This window comes from Petaurus breviceps, unplaced genomic scaffold (assembly GCF_028583685.1).
Source record: "Petaurus breviceps papuanus isolate PSGF00001 unplaced genomic scaffold, PetGlider_PUasm1.0 90845, whole genome shotgun sequence".
NCBI classification, from domain to species: domain Eukaryota; kingdom Metazoa; phylum Chordata; class Mammalia; order Diprotodontia; family Petauridae; genus Petaurus; species Petaurus breviceps.
This window is the reverse complement of record NW_027187359.1, coordinates 25513334-25528679: the sequence shown is the minus strand read 5'-3', so window position 1 is coordinate 25528679 and position 15346 is coordinate 25513334. Positions and strand designations below refer to the sequence as shown.

At 37.9% G+C, this 15346-nt stretch overlaps 1 protein-coding gene across 1 annotated transcript; it reads right to left on the bottom strand.

The window, feature by feature from the left end:
• Positions 1 to 7129: 7129 nt before the first annotated feature.
• On the bottom strand, positions 7130 to 8113 carry LOC138149009 (olfactory receptor 6A2-like). The gene has a single exon (XM_069071818.1). The coding sequence runs from the start codon at positions 8111 to 8113 to the stop codon at positions 7130 to 7132; it is 984 nt and encodes a 327-aa protein (XP_068927919.1).
• Between the last annotated feature and the right edge of the window lie 7233 nt (positions 8114 to 15346).

Here is a 15346-nt window from a genome sequence, read left to right as displayed (position 1 = left end):
GATTTGGAATCAAATGATCTGGGTTTGAATCCTGGCTTGACCACTTACTATTTCAAAGTGACACTGAAAATCACTAAAACTTTCTGGGCTTCAGTTTCCTTATGTTATAAAGTAAGGGGATTTTTTGTAGCTAAGTTCTAAGGTCTCTTTCAGCTTTAAATAAATGATTCTCTGATCCTATTTGGGTAATGACCAGTGATGGGAGAAATGGCAGTGTACTTTAATGAAAGAATGTTGTAAATCACCCAGAGAGAAAGAAGAAGCATCTCCCACATTTGACATGGCATTGAGATATAGTATTGGGGAGAAATATCAATATTGGGTGTTCTGCTAGAGCTCTCTCATTCTGCCAAAACTAGAGTTAATAGTTTTTTTCCTTGACTGAAATGATCATTTCATCCTTCCAAAGTGGAATAACCAATGCAGGGAACTTCTATTGTGTCTTATTCTCACTAAAAATGAGAAGCTAATAGTTGAAGCTAATAGGAATCCTTGGGGGAAAGTGACCACTCACTCTTCGAATCTATGATAAAGAAGGAAATAAAGAAAGAAAGACTAGAATGGTCTGACAAGAACTTTAGATTTGATGTTCCCTATTGGGTGTGCCCACTCTCCCTACTGAGGCTATGTGTAGTTGTAGGAGAATATGGTCCAGGTTTTTAAGTGGAGAAATATTTTGTTACAAATATTTATACTATACTATTTCAGCACATGTCTTAGATTGTACTGAGGCTGAGCTAAGTGACACAGTAGATGAAATACTGTATCAAAAAGAACTGAGTTCAAATCCAAGCACAGACACTAGCATATGAACCTGGACAAGTCCCTTAATCTTTCAGTCTGTTTCTTCATTTGGAAAAAGGGTTAATTATAGTACCGTCATTGCAGGTTGTTGTGAAGACCAAAGGAGAAAACATATGTAAAGAACTTTTAAAGCTTTTAAGTACTTTGACATATCAGCCATTATTGCTGTTGAATCAATTGTGTCCTCTGGTTGACTATTGAGGGTAAACACATTGGTGGGAATGTGTGAGTTATAGTTGTAGGAATGTGAATCCACAGCATTTTGAACCACAAAAATGTTAGAGGGGGATGTCTGGTTTAGATATGCATGAGACTAGATGGCCTCTGACATTCCTCCCAGCTCAGAGATTATGCTTAGAATTCTGAGTGCCACCAAAACCCATTCTGCCCCCCATTCCCATCTCTCTTCACAATCTATTCTATTTCACAGTCTATATTTTGGTTCTGTGAGTCTCAAGCAGGAGAAAAAGCTAGATTCAACTTGAATGATGGGGTTGGGAGCATGCATCAGAGCTCCAAGTATCTTTTTTCATTTTAAACAGAATAATAGGTATAGGAAGCAGAAAGTAGAGAGTGGTTAGTACTCTTTGAGAATGGCTATTGTCCAAATATCCTAATTTTCTCATAATGTTTAATTAAAACCAGATGCCCACTAAACTCACCTAATTGTTCTGGGGAGGGATTTCACTCATAGGAACCATAGGAACAGATGACAGTATATGTCTATATACATAGCTTTTGACTACTTGGAGAATCTCTATTCCAATGGTTAGTGATATGCTATAAGCTATTTGGCTTGTGCATACTTTGCCATTCCTTTACCACCATGGGAAGAGATCATTACTATCTTTATTGGTGCGTAGACAGGGAGAAAGGAGAAGACAGAGGATTGGGTGGAACCTGACAGTCTTTTGCCCTTGAACCTGAAGATTCCATATGTATCCTTGATGATAATGAAATATGGGGACTGTAACCATTTGTCCCTATATGAATACCTGTTTTATCTATAAGGCAATCTATAAGTCATCTATAAGGCAAAATCAATGGGAAGTTACCTTTGATAGTTATAGTGAGGTCCTCTGGGACAAAACTTCCCTTTCTGGGTTCCATGGAAGTAATTTTTCTCAATCCGAAATGGTAGACTCCAAGAGGTGAGTCAAGTCTGTTCGTCTGTATCTCTCTCTGTCTTCATCTGCTTCTTTGTCTGTCCTCTTTTGTCAGGGTATGTATATGTGTGTTTGCATGTGTGTGTGTAATTTTTCTCTGCATCTATACTTCCCTGTTCCTGTCTATAACTGGTTTTCTTCTTTGTCTTTCTCTGTTATTTCTGTCTAAAATTCTTTTCTCTCACTTTCCTATTTCTCTACTTTGATCTCACTGTTTTTTTCTTAATTTTCTCTCACTGGTCTCTTACTTAACTTATTAATTTCTTTCTCTTAGTTCTCTCAATTTCTATTCTCTATTTTCTCTCTCTTTTCTTTCACTGATTTTTCTATAATCCTATCTTAGAATCTCTCTTGGTCTGTTTTTGAGCTATGGTCCTTTAAAAAAGTCCCATTCGAGGGATAATCTATGGCTGGTTGGCCCCATGGAGGTCAACAGTGATTCTGCTATACTCTGTATATATGTCTTTTCTATTCATCTTAGCACCACCCCCTTACTCATGAGACTTGATCCACAAAGACCATTGAATTATCATGATGCATGAAAGAAAGGAAATTTGGTCAGGCCTCCCTAGAGCTCATCATGTGTAGATAGAGTGAAAAATATAGCATGGCACAAGGACCAAGAACCCAGAAATCTGAATTCTAGTTTGTGCTCTAGCACTTAAAAGCTCTATAGTCATGTGCAAGTCATTTAATTTTCCTGAGTCTCAGTTTCTGCATCTCTACAATGGGGACAATAATACCTGTCTAGGTGCCTTACTGCCTCATCGGGAGATTCATACTTTCAGCCCTTTTGCATCAAGTCAAAATTTTTGTATTACTCTTTGGATTTCTACAAGGCTCCTTTCCATTGTATATAATGTTCCTTAATATCTACTAAGAAAAAAAAAACACTGCCTGTGTGTGTGTGTGTGTGTGTGTGTAAAAGGTGGCTTGTTTTTATATACCAATTTGGTTTGAGTAAACCATTACCGATATAGATTGACTGACCAAGCTGAATCATAGTGAGATCCAAAGTCCAAGTGTGAAGAGTTGAAGAAAAACAAGCTACTTCACTTAAAGCTCTGTAGAGTTAGTGCTTTAGTTAGGATCATAGTAGTGGACAGAAAAATACAAACAGTGGAGTTGAGATAGATAAATCAACAATAAGTATTTATCAAGTACCAAATATGTGCAAAGTACTTCGTGAGGGGATGAAGACAAAAAGAGAAAAGCAAGAGAGTCCCTGAACTCCAGAAGTTTTCATTCTTTTTCATAAGTTGATTTTGATTTTATTGATAGCCTTCATTTTTAGTTTGCCCCTTGTTTCCTTCTTCCTCTCCCATCCCAGAGAACCAGGCCATATAACTTTTTTTTTTTAAGAGGAGAAAGAAAAGGAAAAAAAATCAGTAAAACTAATCAATACATTGAAAAAATCGATGCTCTATGGAATGTTCCTTTCCTGTGGAACCCCACAGCCCTACAAAGAAAGTGGGAGGAGTTTTCTTTTCATATCTCTTCTTTGAGGCTAAGCTTGTTCTTTTTAGTTTCCCAAAATTCAGGGGAGGATTCTGGGAAGATGGCTGAGTAAGTCAGAAAATTCCAAGCTCTCCAGATTTCCCCCACAAACAAGACAAAATAGTGCCTCAGGGTAAACATAGAGCAGTAAAAATAGACAAGAGTTGGGGCAGAACAATGGTCTTCTTGGGCCAAGCAGAGAAGATTTGAAGAAAAATCCCAGGACAGAAGTTTGGGCCCTGTGAAGTATAAATGCCTCCAGGCTAGGTTCACTGAAATAGCAAGGCAAGCAGAGAGCCCTGGGGCTAGCTGCATTGCTAGGTAGCCTCAGCTTCAGCCACAGGAATTTTTACCTCCAAGACAGTGTGGGGAGTTAGGTGTCTGAGCATGGGAAGATTAAGGAAACCTATACTGAAAAGGGACACCAGGCCTAATTGTGATACTGAGATGCAGCCCTGGGGTAGAAGGAACCACCACACACCCAGTGATCAGAGAAGCATGAGAATAACGAAATAATATCAGTATAGAGACTTGTCCCAGGACCATTTCTATCAAAACTCCTTTATAAAAGATAAGAATAATAATAATAGCAATGGTGAGTGCAGAAGCAGTGGGATAGGGACATAGCTGACTGTGGGCAGTTATGGGAGAGCACAGTTCTTAGTTTCAGTTCCAAGCCAGAGCAGAGAACTGAAAGAAGATCTGAGGTGAGAGGCACCAACCCCCATACTCCAGGACTAGAGGTGATCACAATAATAAGCTGCTACAAATTAAAAAATGAGCAGCAAAGGAGAAAGAGCCCAACTATAGTAAGTTACTATGGGAATACAAAAGACCAGGGTTCATCTTCAAAGAAGGATACTGAAGCAAAAAAACCAAGAAAACAAAAACCAAAAACCTCTCCTACCCCAAAGAGTAGCATCAAATGCTCACCTGCCCAAAAACAATTCATAGAAGATCCTTAAAAAGACTTTAAAAGTCAAATAAGAGAGGTTGAGGGAAAATTTAAAAGAAAAACAATTCAAGAAAAACAAGAAGCTTTTGGAAAGAAAGTCAACCAACTAGAAAAGGAGATCCAGAATCTTTTTATTTTTCTCTTTGGAGGGGGAAAGGTAGAGCAATTGGGGTTAAGTGACTTGCCCAAGATCACACGGCTAGTTTTTTTGTGTTAAGTGTCTGAAGCTGGATTTGAACTCAGGTCCTCCTGACTCCAGGGCCAGTGCTCTATTCACTGCACCACCTAGCCACCCCTGAGATCCAGAATCTTAAGGAAGAAAATGACTCCTTAAAAATTTGAATTAGGGAAGGGGAAGCTAGTGAAGTATATGAGACCAAGAAATATTAGAACAAAATATAAGATGAAAAAACATAAGAGAAAGTGAAACATCTTATAAGAAAAACAACTGATTTGGAGAACAGATCAAGAAGAGAAATCATAACAATAATTGGACTACCTGAAAACTATAATAAATAAACTATAATAAAAAAAGAATCTTGATACAATAATACAATAAATAATTAAAGACAACTGTCATTCAGATTTCTTATCAGTGAGGTAAAAAGTCTAGACTACTATTCTTTCAGTTCTGGTGTTCCATAGAATGAGATACCGTAAACTGAAATTTGTTATACAAATGTCAGGTGTTAGAATAATGATAAATAGAGTGTGACAGCTAGACAGGACAGCTAAAATGAATTATCTCTCTTCCTCTTATCTAAACAATTGACAGCTGCTCTTCTCCATATCTCTATGTGTTCTCCCTCTTCCAGCTGATTGTTTTCATGCCTACATGACTGGTAGTCAACAGGAAGAAAATCTGGGCTAGGAGTGATGTCCCCCTTCTGTTTTGTCCAATGATTTCCTTGAGCTTTCCTTTCTCTAGAAATTATAATGTTTTGAGAATATCAACTTAGTTACTCTTTAAAAAAACTGATGGACTTTTGACTTGATAGAATGCCAGTATCTGTCAGATAGAGTGACCAGTTCTCATGGAATTTTCAGGTTTTGTGGATAAAATGGGGCAGTTTAGCTCCCCCAATCCATAGTCAGTCCTCATGAAAAGCATGCTTGAAGCTGTATTACTGATGTTAAACATTTGTAATCAACCATGTCCTGTATGCTGATTGTATTAGTTCTGAGGTTAGGGTGGAGGGTTTAAGTGATAAGGACTCATCTCCCTTGGGGCTCATTCCCACAGCATAGGAGATAACAAATGGGCAACCTGCACTAGTAATACTTTGTCATGGCATCATTGGGGATTCTGGCAAGGCCCTAAGCACCAAGAGTCACAGAAGTGACATCCCTGCTTTCCCTGCCATTCAGAAAGCGTGAGGTGTGTATGAGGGAATAACCATCAAGATTCTGATCCCTAATGGGATGGAAATGCTTTGTAAACATGGCAAACATGTGTCTCTTGTAGTTAGATCTTCAAGAATATTCTTAGAGGGTGATAACTGATAACACCAAAATATATAAATTTATATAAAATTTATAAATTATATAAAAATATAATTTACAATAGAGGGCTGTCTTATGGGGAACAAGTATTTATTAGCATATAGACTCCTTACCCTTACCCTGGACACAGGGAGGGTTATATCATATAACTTCCTCTCTCTCTCACACAATCTGTTTCTGGAATTAAAGAGCCCAGTTGGTCACAGGCTGGTCTGAGTCGTCAACACCATTATTCTTCCTCCTCACTCAGTTACTCGCACTAGGCACAATTGTTATCCTTCTTTTCCTTGGACTATGTCTTTATTCTAATGAATATGAGAATGATAGGGCCACAACTAGCAGGGTGACTGGAACTTCGCCAACAAAATTGAGAGGGATTTCTGGGAACATTTTCATTTCTTTAGCATCTTGTTAGTAAGAATAAGTAGTCAACACTTGGTAACTTCCTCCTTGCACCTCCAGCTGAACTCCACAACCTGACCTGCTCTGCCCTACTCCTGATAGTAGCTATCCAGGAGCATCCTTGAGTTGCTGAGTCGGTTCAGTTTCTCTACCATACACACACACACACACACACACACACACACACTCACCCCACATGCACATACACACAATGCACATAGCAGATTTGAAGAGAGGTTCTTTGTCATTTGTTCTGGGCACAAAAATTGGTGGTTATTAATTTGAGTTATTATTTCACAAACATGGATTATATATTTGTTTGTCTTGAGTTTTTTTTCCATAATGTTCACTACATTAACCCCTTCCAAAATGACTCTCTTCCTCCAACTTCCCTTAACCTAAGAAAAGGACACACATAGGCACAGGAATAAAATTCTTATAGAAGAGCTATTTAGGAATATGAATGTTCTAATACAGGTGTTCCTTCTTGCTCATTCATTCCTTTATCCTTATTCCTCTACCAGGACATGGTTCATTAGACAAGCTACATATCAGTGGTCTTATGGAAAATATCATTGAACTGCCACCATGCTGGCCTCTGTGGCCCTGGACCACAGAAACCCAGCCTTCAATTTTTGCCACCACCTTACCTCCATGAATTCTTCCATTTGTTCCATGGTGCTTAGGAGGCCTTAATCAGTAATGGGTCACTTATTTCCAGTTTTTTGCTTCACTCGCTATTAGAAAGAGCAGCTATACAAGCACCCTGAATCATTTGCCTATATCCTATTCCCTTCCTGCTTTACCTGCCCCTCCCAGATTTTCTGGGGCTATCTTCCCAGTTGTGGTAAAGGCGCAAGGTCTGGCTCAGGGCCTGCTTCACCTCCCGGTTACGCAAACAGTAAATGATAGGATTAAGCAGAGGCACAATGAGGGCATAGAGTACAGAGACCAGCTTGTTGGTGTCAAAAGCTGACAATGCCTTGGGTCGGGCATAGATGAAGATGCTGGCCGCATAGAAAATGATTACCACAGTGAGATGGGAGGCACAGGTGGAAAAGGCCTTTTGGCGGCCAGTAGCTGAGGGAATACGCATCACAGCACCTGCAATGGCAACATAGGAGGCCCCAGTGACAGACAGTGGACCCAGCAGGATGAAGATAGCCAATACAAAATCAGTGAGCTCGGCTGTGGACATATCTGTACATGACAGGTTAAGCAGTGGTGAAACATCACAGAAGAAATGATTAATGATGTTAGGGCCACAGTAGGAGAGGCGGGAGATGAGAAAGACTTTGACCATGGAAATGCCAAAGCCTCCAGCCCAGGAGCCAGCTGCCAGATGGACACAGAGCCTACCACTAACAATGACTGGGTAGCGGAGAGGGTGACAGATAGCCACATAGCGATCATAGGCCATGACAGCCAAGAGGACACACTCAGTGCAACCCAGGCCCAGAAAGAAGTACAGCTGTGTCATGCAGCCTGAGAAGGAGATGCGCTGTCCAGCCCCAGACTCCACTGTAGCAAAGCCAGCCAGCATCTTAGGGATAGTGACTGTGACATACCAATTCTCAAGGAAGGACATATTGGCCAAGAAAAAGTACATGGGCTTGTGGAGAGTAGTGTGGTTCTTCACGGCTATGATAATGAGGGAGTTCTCAGTCAGCACCAACAGGTAGGCCAGCAAAGATAATGCAAATAACAGTGCCCTCACAGAGGCTGGTGCAGGGAAACCCAGCAGCACAAACTCCCTCACATGCCCACTCTGATTGCTCCATTCCATGGTGCTGGCCAGCCTCCACTGTGCATGATACCTATGGAGAAAGAACAGAATCTGGCTGGAGAAGACAGACTTAGCAGCCTGTATGAAAGAGTAACACTTTCCCTCACCCTTTAAAGTGGAAATTATTTCTATTTTATTAAGTGTATTGTAACATTACTGGTATTGAAAAACTGCAATGATTAGAATCAGGAATAATCTTGTACTAGCAATACCTGGGCTAATGAATTAGAGAAGACCATACTAGATTGGGCAAGGGGTTTTACCTGAGTCAGGGAGTTTTACCATCCATCAACTCAGGACATCTCAAAGTTATCTGATGGCTAGAGACAGGAGATGGGTACTTTGAAGTTTAAATGGGAAAGTGGACTTGAAGCAAAAAAAGAAGGGGAAATAGACTTTCTATCTAATGAAGAGAGAAGCTAAATGCTGAAAAGCATAGTAGCAAGTCTCTTCTTCCAGAAAGTCATGGACCAGGGAAGAACCTAAGAGAACCTGTGCCTCCTCCACAGTACTAGCATTCATCCTCTTCTCTTTGTTAAACTGTCACCACCCTAATTCAAGCCCGCATCATTCCTTTCCCACACTCTTGCAACAGCTTTCTTTCTCATTGGCCTCCATGCATCAATTCTTTCCCTTCTCCATTCCATCCCTCACTTAGCTATTAAGTGATTTCCCAAAGCACAAGCTAATCCCCTATTCGATATTTCCAATGTTAATCTCCTATTCAAGAAAATTAAGCTACTCTCTAACACCTCTAGGATTAAATACAAATTCTTCTGTTTGACATTTTAAGCCTTTCACAACCCATCCCTTCTTTACACACAACACTCTATCTTCCATCTGTGTGTCTTTGCACTCACATCCTTCACAACTAGATTAACTCCCTCCCTACTTCCAATCTCTTAGAATCTTTAAAATTCAGCTCAAAGGCCACATTCTACCTGGGTGTGCTGTCTCATGACTAATCCCTGATGATGGGAAGGCCAAGACTGGTGTTTCACTAGGCTTGGGAGTTCTGAAATGCAGTGTGCTAAATCGATTGGATGTCTCCACTAAGTCTGGTCCTTTTATGTTTAGCTCCCAAGTGGAATACCGACAGACTGCCTAAGAAGGAATGGAGGAGAGAAAGTGAACCAGCCCAGCATGGAAATGAGTCACATTAAAGTTCCTGTGTTGATCAACAGTGAGACTAGGAGAACTAGTCTCAAACAAATAAAAACCACTTTTTTTTACATGAAGCTTATCCTGACTCTCCCAGCTGCTAGTACCTTCCCCTCATCCAACAAAACCTTCATATTTATTACATTTATATAATATATATTTATAAATATATATCATATAAATGTTATATTTATATATTTATAAATATATATGATATAAATATGTTATATTTATAAATATATATTTATATATATAGAACATATCTTTATATGCACATATGTTTCTTCCAAAAGAATATAGACTCATTGAGGGCAATGGATCATTTCATTTCTGTTTCTGCTTCCTTGTCACCTAGTTCAGTGTCTGGTCCTCAATAAATGCTTTTTAATAGACTAATTGATTAATTGCAATGGTCTCATCACTCTACTAAAACTGTACTCTAAAAGTCATCACAGCCTAACCTCCTAGCCTGTTCTCACTCTTCACCTCTCATTACTTCTCTCTAACATTTGGATGTGCCGGTTATCCCTCCTATTATTTCTATGATACTATAGAATCTCTTTTCACCTTATACTTTTCTAGCCATTCCTCTTCCTCCCTCAGTACTCCTTATTTTCCCTTCTCTCCCCTAATGGTGAGTCCCTTCCAAGACTCAGACAGTCCTTGTCCCATTGTTCTTTCCCCTAGGTTCTTATATTTGAAATCCTGTTGTTGTCATTGATTCTTCTTCTTTGCCTCTCAAATGCAATCAATTACTAATTACTCTTGATTCTATCTTTTCAACATCTCTTTTGTCTTCTCCATTGTTCTCACCTTAGTTTAAACAATCACTGGCATCTACCTAGTTCCCAAGTAATATTTGTATATATTTTAAAAATAGTTTCCTCATTTTGTCTCAAAATTTATTTGATTTGTTCATATAGTCATAGATTTTGAGCTAGTAGGGACCTTTTCCAGGTCATCTTTTCTCACCCCAAATTAATTATTTTACAGATGTGGAAACTAAGGCCCAGGCAGATTAAGCAATTTACCCAAGGTCACACAGATAGTAAATATCAGAGGCAGGATTTGCCCCTGTCTTCTGACTCCAGAGGTGCTGTTATTTCCACCATATTATGCTGCCTGAGAAGATAAGAAATGAATAGAAAAAGAATTTTCATTCTCTCCTAAATTGTGACAGATATATTAATATTATATATTGTAAATATTATATATTTTATAATTATTATAAATATTATATATTTTAAAAGTTGTATGTCTTTAGAAAATAGACCATTGATCCATTATGATATATCATACAAAATGCTAATAAATCTCAGTTTTTACCATACAAATCTAATTTTTCCAAAAGTTTTTGTCAGAGTCATAATTAAGTGTTTTTAATTTTGGTGCAAATACCACAAAATTAATCTGAAGAAAACAGTATAAAACTCAATCTCCCTTAATCTAGTAGTGTGGGATACTACTCTTTGAGGAGGTAATGGGGAGATTCTGGTATCCCTGATGTTTCTGCTGAGGTCACCCCAAGTTTGGGAGGAGCAGGAGCAATCATGCAGAAGAAAAGCTCACTCCAGTTAGATAACTGGCAACCTCTTTTTTTATCTTACTAATATTATTGACTACATGTTAATGGAGCAACTACATTGGTGTTCAGTAGCATTTAATTTGGGTGCCTTCTTTGATGCCCTGGTTCAATTTCTTTGTCACCTTATTATAGATGCAATTCTATTTTAATTTTAATTAAATAAATGACACAAATTTCTAAGAGTAATAGTCAATCATTAATTGTCAAGGGACAACAATAGCCAATTTTTGAGATAAACACAAATTGACAATCCCCATCTGATAATGTATTCAAACACTCAAATTATTAGAGAAGTGAATATTAGTTGGTAAATATAATTGTAATAAAATGCATTGCTGTTGGAATTGTGAATTGTCACAGTATTTTTAAAAGTGATTAGAAATTATAGAATGATAGCTACAACATTACTCATGTCTTTTGATCCAGAGTTCCTATAACTAGGTTTATTTCTAAGGTTGTTATTGATGTCAAGTTTATATATACACACACATACATATTTATATCTATATATATCAATATACATATTACACACACCTTGAGGTCAGGGACTGTTTTGTTTTGTCTTTGATTTTCCAGATCTAGCGTAGTACCTAGTATTAGAAATGCTTATCAACTGACTGATTAATCCACAGGAAAAAGACTTACCTGTAAAATATCCCTATTATATATAAACATGTATATATTTACATAAGTAAATATATGCATATGTTTAAGAATGAAAAGGTTCTAATGTTTCCTTAATGTCCATTAAATAAAATTCACACTCCCTTACCCTGCCTTTTAGGTCCTCCACAATTTGATGACACCTTACTTTGCAGTCTTACTTCAAACTATTCTTGTCTACTTACTTTCTGCTGCAGCAAAACTCGACTATTTGTCCTATATTTCCCATCTTGATTCTTTTATCCATATTGCTATCCCACCTCCTTTACAACTATTGAATTCTTGCCCATACTTTAAATATTTGAACTATTATTATCAAATTTTCCAAAGTTCACAATACCCCAGGTTAAGAACTCTTGCTCTGAAATTATCTGTGATATCTGTCTCTCTCTTCCAGCCATATCCAATCATTTTTGCACGCTATCAATTCATCCTTAATAATATTGCCTAGAGCTGGGGGTAGGTAACCTGTGGCCTCAAGGTCATATGTGGCCTTCTAGGTCCTTAGGTGCGGCATTTTGACTGAGTCCAAGTTTTACAGAATAAAACCCTTAGTTAAGGGGATTTGTTCTATGAAGTTTGGATTCAGTCAAAGGACTGTACCTGAGAACCTAAGGTCCACACATGACCTTGAGGCCACAGGTTCCCCACTCTGGCCTAGATTTAATCCCCCATGTCAGTCCCATGATCATCATTTTTATCTAATCCTATGGCTCTTTAAATCTTTATAATTGCAATGACTTCCTACTTGACCTCCTTTTCTCCAGTCCATTTTCTACTCCAATCTACTCTACATAAAGTCTTTGCAAATGTGTTCTTGAATAGAATATTTTGTTGTTGACAGAATTTCAACCTCTTTGTGTTTTATAGTTGTGCATTTAGCTACTAGGTATAAAGATACTATGCCATGCAATTTGAAAGATAGTAAAGATATACAAGACATAATTCTTGCCCTTAAATAATTAAACTAGGACAGGAAACTATTTGCCTCATAAAATACAGTATGATGTTCGGTGGGGAGAGAGGGCAGCTCTGCCTGATAAGAATTGTTTTTTAATATTATGTGTAAATTTGTCTTCAACTTCATAGGATCTTAAACGTGAGAAAAAAAAAAAACCTTTAAAATATTTTTTCTTGGCACAGTGAATAGAGCACCGGCCCCGGAGGCAGGAGGAACTGAGTTCAAATGTGGCCTCAGACACTTAACACAACTAGCCATGTGACCTTGGCCAAGTCACTTAACCCCAATTGCCCTACTTTTCCCCCTCCAAAAAACAAAGAAACAAAAACAAAAAAATATTTTTTCTCAACCTGTCTGCCTTAAAGATGACTAAACTGATGTCCAGAGAAATTGTCCAAGCTCACATTATGATAGAGCTCAGACTTAGAGTCAGGTTGGTCTGCCTTCATTTGAAAAAACATTTATTTATTTATTAATTTATTCCTTCATTCATTTGTTTATTACCTAGTGGTTCTTGTTCTCTTCTCTGGGACAGAATAAAATAAAAATCTCTTCCATATGTCAGCCTTCCAAATTTTTTAAGCCAACAATCAAGTCTACTTTCCCTAGGGCCTCTTTTTTCCATTTTAATTACCCCCAATTCTTTCACTGTTTCTCATAATGACATGATATTTTGTGTCCCCTCACAATTCTAGATTCCCTCCTCTAAATATGTTCCTATATTTCATTGTCACTGTTAGTAATATGTATACAAATAAATACAATTTATACAATATGTGACAAGTGTCACACGAGTGGGGCAAACTAAGTTATTAAAGGTATGCAGGAAAAGAGATTATATTCGTATCAATGCAAACACGCTGGAGACTATGTCAATTTGTAATACATATTGAAAGGAATTTAAGTCATTAGATTTTAGAGCTGTGTTGGAAGTGAGAGGAGCTGCAAAATAATGAATGATAAAGAATAGGGTGGTAGTATATTTACTAGAAACCAAAATGAAGGGAGGAAAATTGCATGTAATAAAATAAACCAAGCAGGAATTAGATGGAATAGGTGAAGCTAAAAGAAGCAGTTCCAAGAATAATGGAGATTCTCCAGAGTCAGGTGTCATAAAAAACCTGGGACTTGGATACTTAAGTAGAGTGCACTTAAATTGATGATTGACTGAGTGAATGGATAATAATTATGCATTTAAGGTAATTAATTGGAGAGAAAGCTACAATTAGCTCAATACTGCTGGGACGGTTAGTTGAGAAAGATGACGGAAGAAATGTGCATTTCTGGGTCATCTTCCAAGCTCTCAAAATTGTATAAACAGATAGAGTCCCATGTTTTGTCACAATTTCACAAAATTAACCCTTCACCTTATTTCTCTTCTACTGACCTACTGTATCCAACAGTGTTTACCAGATCTTATAGTTATCTGTAGGACTTAAGCCAAGTCACTAAACATCTTTGAACCTCAGTTTTCTTCTTTTAAATGGGGATAATGGTGGCACAGTGAATAGATCACAGGACCTTGAGTCAGGAGGACCTAAGTTTAAATCCTACCTCAGACACTTAACACTTACTAGTCATGTGATCTTGGACAAGTCACTTAACCCCAATTGCCCAGCCTTCCTCCTCCAAAATATAAATAGATAGATAGATAGATAGATAGATAGATAGATAGATAAATGTGCTCTGACACAAACATAAATGCTTAAAAAATAAAATAAAATAAATAGGGATAATGAAACTTGTTCTATATCCTCCCATGGAGATTCTGTAAAGAAAATACTTTTCACCCATAAAGTGCATGTAAGTGTGAATTAGTGTTATTAATTACTGCTATGAAATTCAGCTCAAACTTTTCAGCTGGACATTCAGGGACTTCTATCAACGAGTACCATCTTGCCAATTTAATCTGATACCTCCACTTCTCTTTAGGGATCGTCAGTCCAGTTTCTTTAATGTCTTCCCCTAGCTAGCTGTCCTCTCCTCCTGCACCAACATCTAAATCCTACCCATTTTTCAAAGCCTAGTTTTTGTCCTCCCAATTCCCCAAAGCTTTCTCCAATGATAGAATGCCACAACATATTTTTCATTTTCTGTATTCACCCCTGTGGTTCCATCCTTCCCTCCCTCCAATCTAAACAATAGGTTTATATTCATAGGATCACAAGATTGTAGATCTAGAACTAGGAGAGAATTCAGAGGTCATCTAATTCAAATCCTCATTTACAGATTAAAAAAAAATTGAACCCTAGAAAGGTTAATTGATTTGCCCAAGCTCACACAGATAAGCAAGGAACAGAGTCAGAATTTGAATTTACATCCTGTGACTTGAAATTTATTTTTCTTTCCACTATGAAACCACTTCTTTTGTTCTCTAGTTTTTACAAAATGAAAGTATTGATTCTCTAATGAAAATAAAAGTTCCCTAAGGAGAAGGGACCCATAAAAAAGAATTCGTGTTTAGGTATGGATGGATTAGACAACCTCTGAAGTACCTTCCAATTCTGAAACTGTATGGTCAGTTGTGCCCACAATTCTGGTCACACAGTTGACAGAATGACATTGAAGACATTAACCTGGTCATGTGGAGAAAGAAACAGCTAGACCCTCAAGTTCTTGGCTTCATAGCTTCTTCCTTACCTTCTACTTCAGAGACAAGTAGCTTTTTCTCTGTCCATATTTCTCCCCAATGACTGGATTCAGAAAAGTGATGATTTCCCTAGTTAGGAAGAAATGGGGTGATAGCTTATCCTTCCACAATGACTTCTTTCAGACATATGCACTACCACCCTGGTGACCTGAGCCTATGGCATAAATTGCCTAAGCAGAGAGTTATGTAGGAAATTGGACTATTTGGACTAAG